The following is a 6,983-nucleotide window of genomic DNA, read 5'->3' on the forward strand; positions in this document are numbered from 1 at the left end:
GCCAGCAGGTGAGAGACTGACCCCAGAGCTCTCAGGTATTAGAACAATCAGATACAGATCAAGCAAATGTGCTTTATATTAACTGTCAGTATAGGAAACGATAAAAAGTATAACATACACTTTTCTGAGATGTCATAACATTGTAAAGTTTAAAATCTACAGCTCAGTGAATTCACGTGTGTGTGTGTGTGTGTGTGTGTGCCACTCCCCAGATCAACATAGAGAGCAAACTTCCCGTAAGAGCCAACAGTATACATTTTAGGCCTATGGGCAGGCGCGTGTGGCTGAGTGGGCAGGCTATATTCCCATACACCTTTTTAAGAACGCAGGGCAGCGTGCAGGACTTAGCCGAGCCGGTTTGCCAACCAGAACACAGAACCTTCTCGCATTCCAGAAGTTCTCTCCCCTTTCCCCAGCGGAATGAACCAGTGTTCTGACTTCCGTCTTCATCGTTGAGTTTTGCCTGCTAACATTTATTTTATGCACTTTTATGTATGTTTTATTTCTGTTTAATAAAAAGTCGTGCTCATAAGGCAGTTTATCATAGAACCGCGTTGTAGAGCCGTCGGAAGTATTGTCCGTGTCGTGATTCCCAGCAGGGGTGGAGGCCCATGTGGGCTCTGCAGGCCCCCGAGTGGGTGTGGCGGCTCTAATCACAGTTCACGACGTTCAGGATTCTTCCCTTTGTCTTTGGCTTTCAACATCTTAACTATGATATGTCTGGGTACGGATCTCTCTGCATTTTTCCTACTGTGAGTTTGTCAGGCGTCTTGGATAATTTTTAGATTAATGTTTTTCATCAAATTTTGGAAGTTTTCAGCGATTCTTTTATTTTGTAAATATATTTTATTGATTTTTTACAGAGGAAGGGAGATGGATAGAGAGTTGGAAACATCAATGAGAGAAACATCGATCAGCTGCCTCCTGCACACCCCCCACTGGGAATGTGCCTGCAACCAAGGTACATGCCCTTGACCGGAATCAAACCTGGGTCCCTTCAGTCCACAGGCTGATGCTCTATCCACTGAGCCAAACCGGTTAGGGCTATTAATTCTTTTTAAAAAATATATTTTTTTTCGTTGATTTCAGAGAGGAAGGGAGAGGGAGAGAAACATTAATGGTGAGAGAGAATCATTGATAGGCTGCCTCCTGCACACCCCTACGGGGGATGGAGCCCACAACCCAGGCATGTGCCCCCGACCAGAATGGAACCTGGGACCCTTCATTCCGCAGGCCAGTGCTCCATCCACTGAGCTAAACCAGCCAGGGCCAGCCATTAATTCTTAAAACATTTTTTCTGTCCCTTTTCCCTCTCCTCTCCCGGTATCCCCGTTTTGCATATGTTGGTTCACTTAATGGTGGTTCACATTTCTCTGAGGCTGTGATCATTGTTTTCTTTTTTCCCTGTTTTTCAGATTTCATGATCTTTATTGATCTGTCTTCATGTTCACTGACTTCCTCTCCACCCAGCTCAAGCTTCTCTAGTGGTTTCTCATTCTGGTTACTGCACTTTCAGACGCCAGATTTCCCATTTGGCTCTTTTAAAAGGTTTACCTCTATTGGTATTCTCACTCTGATGAGAAATTGTTATAAACGTTCCTTTCATTCTTTAAGCATGGTTTCCTTTATGTGTTTGAACATGTCCTTTAGGTGTTTGAACATGTCCACGCTCAGCCAGGTCAGAGCTTCTGCCTAGCCACGCAGAGCTTAGACAAGGTTCTAAGAGCTTTGTGCTCTGTGTGTGGCTTGGCGAATGCTCGCATGTCTGCTCTGCGTCCCCCGACTGCCCCTCAATGGGGGCAGCCCTGTCATGCCGTCTCCTGGGCCCCCAGCGGCAAGTGGGATCCCACGAGGGCTCTTCTTCCCCTGGTTTTCTGTTAAACTGGCTAGTCTGCCATTTTGCTACTAGTCTCATGGAGCTCCAGCTCCTTGGTAGTTGCTTGCCACTAAGACCTTTTTTTTGACAAATAGGGTAATTTAAGGTTGGATATGTTTAGTGTAGCTGTGTTTTTAACCAGGAACAAGTTAAGATGTTCCATAATGAAATTTGGAAACCTTTTACTTGTGTTTGGTTTTTTTGAATACTGCTATTTTTATTTTCAAAAGCACATTTGCAAGAATGCTTTTACTTTTATATTATTGTGGACGAAAGGGGCCACATGCTAACCCGACAAGCTCAGGGGAGACCTGCATATAGTCTTGCAAACTCAGAGACCTAAAGTAACCGCCAAAGGATGGTCTGAAATTAAACTTTAACTAAAAGCTTATGGTGGGCAGTTACGTATTTCATGTCACCCACCTACGTCCCTTTCCTTTGATTGCAATGTATAAATACAGATGTAACCCGCCATTCTCTGGAGCACTATCTCAATCTGTTGAGGTTCTGCTTCCCGGGATATGTCGACAGTTTGGCTCAATTAAACTCACAAAAATTCTTTACAGGTTTGAATGTTTTCATGTTAACATTATAAAGTAGAAGATGGCAAAACAACTAACAAGGTGGGTTTATTCTTTCTGAGCGAAGCCTCCAGCTCACTGTAACTCTGGCGGCCTGGCTCATGTGTTCAGATGCCCTCCTGGTGGTGGCACTGGCGGAGACAGGCTGGGCTCCCACCAGGCTTTCCCCGGCACACCGTTTCATTTTATAACAATTTATCTTTTTTGATGAAACTATTACAGATGTCCCCTTTCCCCCCAGTGACCCCTTCTAACCCACCCCCATGCGCTGCCCCGGCCTTCACCACTCTATGGTCTGTGTCCATGGGCTATGCATATAGGCTTGCAAATTCTCTGGTTATCCTTTTCTTTCTCCCTACCTCCAACCCCTTCCCTCTGAAATATGACAGTCTGCCTTTTCCTCTGAGAATCTTCAGTCTGTTCCCTGCTTCCAAATCTCTGGATCTATTTTGTTTGTGAGTTTATTTTGTTCATTAGATTCCACATATGAGTGAGATCATATGATACTTGTCTTTCTCTGACTGGCTTATTTCACTTAGCACAATACTCTCCAGGTCCCTCCATGCTGCTTCAAGGGTAAGAGATTGTTGTTTTTTTACTGCTGCGTGGTATTCCATGGTATTATGTACCGCAGCTTTTTTGTTGTTAATTCTTGCTGGAGGCTCTTTCTTCCATTGTTTTTCGAGAGAGTGAAAGGGACGGGGAGAAGGAGAGAAGAGAGAAACGTTGACGTGAGAGAGCCACATCTATCAGTTGCCTCCCTCCCACAGGCACCCCGACGGGAGTGGGGAACCTGCAGCCTAGGTATGTGCCCTTGACCAGAATCACACCCGGACCCTTTGGTTCTTGGCTGATGTTCTAGTCACTGAGCCCCCAGCCAGAGCAACCTCAGCTTTTTATCCACTTTTTTGCTACTGACGGGCACTTGGCTGTTTCCAGATCTTAACCATTGTAAATTGCACTGCTATGAACATAGGGGTGCATGCATCATTTCTGATTGGACACCATATCATTTTATCATGGGGCATTGTCTTAGAAAATGGAGGACCGAAGGTCGACATTGTTACTATTCTGGATAAAGAAACATGCAAGGCTAGCTCATCAATTGCTCAATGCTTTCAGGTGTGGAGCCTGCGCTCCAGTGACTGACAGACTGCTGCCCAGCCGTAGCTCCACGTGTTTCTGCCTCCTTCCCTCTGTCTCTGCGGCACTTCCTGCAGGCGCCAGAATGCCCTGATACACAGAACGAGCTGCCATCCTGGCCCCAAGGTGCTGTGCCCTTCTGCAGTCCTTCACCTTCTGAAGAGAAGGCAGGTCAGGGCACGATCCCTGACGATGGGAGAGCTCCAGCCTCTCAGGGGCCCCAACTGCCTTTACTGTCACGGGCTCCCTTGGAAGCCCATGTAACTGCATCAGCATGAAATTCGGGAGTTTGGGGAGGGGGTCGGGGAAGGCAGCGTGTCTGACAGGAAACCTGCCAGTGAAAGGAACGATCCAGTTTCAGTCAACATGCCCGCCCACCCGCCTGCCGGGGCCCGCACCTCAGACAGTGCATGGATCGATCACGCAGCACAGTGTCAATTACACGCAGCTTACTGTGCACGCACCACTCCCACTCGGTGCTGGGTAGCTTTATTGCAAGTCATACAATCTCGCTGCAGGCCTCACATGACAGGAAGTGACAGCTGTAGGGACAGCTTGTCATTATTTCCAAGTTCCTGACATGTTAATTGCACTTAAAATTAAATATGCAGTGAAAGAAAGATACATTTATAAAGATATTCAACGGGAAGTTTGCACTTGGATTTGCCTTGCTTGGTTATAAAATTCACAACTGTCTTCCACCTAAGGTCTCCATAGGGTTTCTCCTCCCCCGGGACTGAGCTAGCAGAAAGGGCGGAGGGGTTACACAAACGTGACTAGTGACTATCGCTGAAAAGCACAAGAGGAAAGCCAGGTGCGGCTGGAGGAGGCGGGCTCCACGCTGGCCCTATGTGGGGACACGGGGACGTGGGCCTGCGTGATGCAGGCAGCCGCACTTAGATGTCCTTCCCGCAGTCGGGGCACAGGATGTCGTCCCTCTCGGTGAGGAAGCCGCGGCCCACCAGCGACAGGGAACACTTCTTGCAGTTGAAGCAGTCATTGTGCCACTGCCGCTCCTCGAAGGAGATGTACTTTGTGCCGCCAAGTCCTGTGGGCCGAGAATGACACGGGTGAGCACGCCGGGCCAGGTGCTGGGGCTGCACCGGGAATTCTGGTTCCGCTCCTGGGAGTGGGGTCCAGGCACAGCCCGAGGAGCTCAGGACTCCAAGGAGAAAGGGCTAGAGAGCAGCATGTGGGACACCCGCAGCTCCAGAGCCCATGCGCCCCCAGAAGTAACTGACAGCTGAGCGCCCCTCACCGGGGCGTGGCCGGCACCGACTTAATGAATGACGCACTCACAGGGAGGGTGAAGAGAAAAGGCTCGTTTTCTCTGGAATGGCAGGAAAGACCGCACAAAAGAAACTATGGGTGTGGAGGAGGGGGCGCACTTTCTCGCAGAGGGCGGTCATGAGACAAGCCCCGGAACCCAGCCCGCAGCCTCTGCAAGGTCTGCCCGTGCAACAAACCCACGTGCCAGACTCTCACCCGTCAGCATTGGCTCCTGAGGAGGGCAGGGCCACGGCCTGGTGGCCCCAGACACTCACCGCTGATGGGGTTGGTGCAGCCGGCACACTTCTTGGCATACAGGTCACAGAAGCAGTCCAGGCAGTAGGCAAACTCATCTCGGGATGTGAAGCGCTGCCCGGACAGTGGCTTCTTGCAGGCGGTGCACACAAAGCACTCCTTGTGCCAGGGCTGCTCCCGGTAGGTGACCCCTCCGGCGGTGATGGGCTGGGAGGCAAGAGGGCAGGGGTCAGGTCCTGGGCAGAGCGGCCTGTGTTCTCAGCGTGCTGCCTCCAGGAGACGTCAGCTCTGGTTCACGGTCACTGAGAAACCGCTTCCCCGCCCTCACAGTCCCTGCTGCAGACCTGGCTTCCTGCTAGTGATGTGGGTACAAGGCGCCCGCCTTCCATCCTCAGAGGGTGCTGGACTGGGCACAGGTGTCAGGGCAGGAGGCAGTGCCGGGGTGAAGGCCGAGCCTGCAGCAAGGAGGGCGACCCTAACCTAATCCAGACCTCGAAGGCCTGGGCCCGGGGCCGCTTGTCTGTAATGACCCGGGTCCCCCTGGTTTAGTCACTGCTGTGGAAGAGGCTAAAGCCATGTGGGACGGGCCTGCAGTGCTGCAGGGCAGCTGGGAGAGCCCCCACGCCCCCTCCTCGCGGTCTCAGCTCTAGTCCTGCGCGGAAGCCAGGCACACACACAGGTCGGCAACACCTCCACCTGACCTGCTACTTCCCGTTTGCACTGTTGCTTTCCATGTTCAGTTAACCAATGGATGTGGACAGAGCCGAGCCCAGGTTTCAGCTGGCCGTGGGCCGGCCATGCACGACGGAGAGCGCTGCACTGGCACTCGCAGTGTGTCCTGAACACTGCTGCCCGTCCAGCTCCTGCTCTAGTCCTTACAGAGATAGACATGACTTCCATTTTGCAGATGAACAAACTGAGACCCAGAGAAATTCAGTGACTTGCCTGAGAATTCATAGCTAGTAAATAGCAAAGTAGGTACAGAGTTCAGGATTCCTTCTATCCTGTATTCTCTTCATTGAAGTATAAACCATTAATAATTATCCAACAAGTGCTCTCTAAGGAGTAGAACTCATGCAAAATATGCTGGGTGGCCAAGTGTCTCTGAGGCTACAGAGGGCATTTCTGTGGCAGATGCTTCACCTGGAGCAGCCTCCCTCGCTCTCCCATCCAGACTCCGTGCCCTGCCACAGTGGCATGAATGCTGACAGGTGTGCTGATGTCACACACACATGCAGCCCAGACGGTGTGCCTTCATTTCCCCACGGGAACAGGACCGTGAGGCGGGGAAGACGGCCCAGGAAGAGGAGCCTCTAAAGGGAAGCTCCCGTGGGTCTCACTGAGGAACAACCACAAAAAGGGAGAGCGCAGGAGAGGGTGCCATGAAGGGACGAAGGAATACACAGCACAGACACATGGTCGTGAGAGGGGGCGATGGAGAAATGGAATTCAAAATAGTAAAGAAAAAATGGAAACGCGAGAAGGAAACAAGGTGGAGACTGAAGAAACGCATAGTACTCTGCCCTTTGAAATGGTGCAGGCAGGTGGCTGGCAGGGAATGGGGACACGGCACAGACAGAAAACGGGCGGGAGCCAGTCTGCGCTTAGTCCCGCGACAGCAGGCCAGGACGCTGGTGGCGGTGGAGGGTGCACAGTCCTCACAGTGTCAGGACCTGTGTGTGAGCAGACACTGGGAAACGAAGCTACACCTGAAGGGCACAGACGGGGACAGGACAGGCGGGAGGGAGACGGCTTCCTCCGGTGCAGGGCTCCATCCTCTCTAACCTAACGGAGCCACGCAGCCACGGCCCGGGGCCACGTGTAACTGATGACCTGCCCTCCCCGGGCGGCCGTTCCCT

The 6,983-nt window shown here is 51.5% G+C and overlaps 1 protein-coding gene across 1 annotated transcript in view; it reads right to left on the bottom strand.

The window, feature by feature from the left end:
- Window positions 1-4,049: 4,049 nt before the first annotated feature.
- Window positions 4,050-6,983, bottom strand: part of FHL2 (four and a half LIM domains 2) — a 37,823-nt gene continuing 34,889 nt past the window's right edge. Inside the window, exons 4-5 of the mRNA XM_006759525.2 lie at window positions 5,145-5,331; window positions 4,050-4,648 (exon numbers count right to left, since the gene is read on the bottom strand). Coding sequence (XP_006759588.2) covers window positions 4,497-4,648; window positions 5,145-5,331 — 339 coding nt within the window. The 3' untranslated portion in view covers window positions 4,050-4,496. The remainder of the gene's footprint in view (window positions 4,649-5,144; window positions 5,332-6,983) is intronic.

Source organism: Myotis davidii, unplaced genomic scaffold (assembly GCF_000327345.1).
Source record: "Myotis davidii unplaced genomic scaffold, ASM32734v1 scaffold614, whole genome shotgun sequence".
Classification (NCBI taxonomy): domain Eukaryota; kingdom Metazoa; phylum Chordata; class Mammalia; order Chiroptera; family Vespertilionidae; genus Myotis; species Myotis davidii.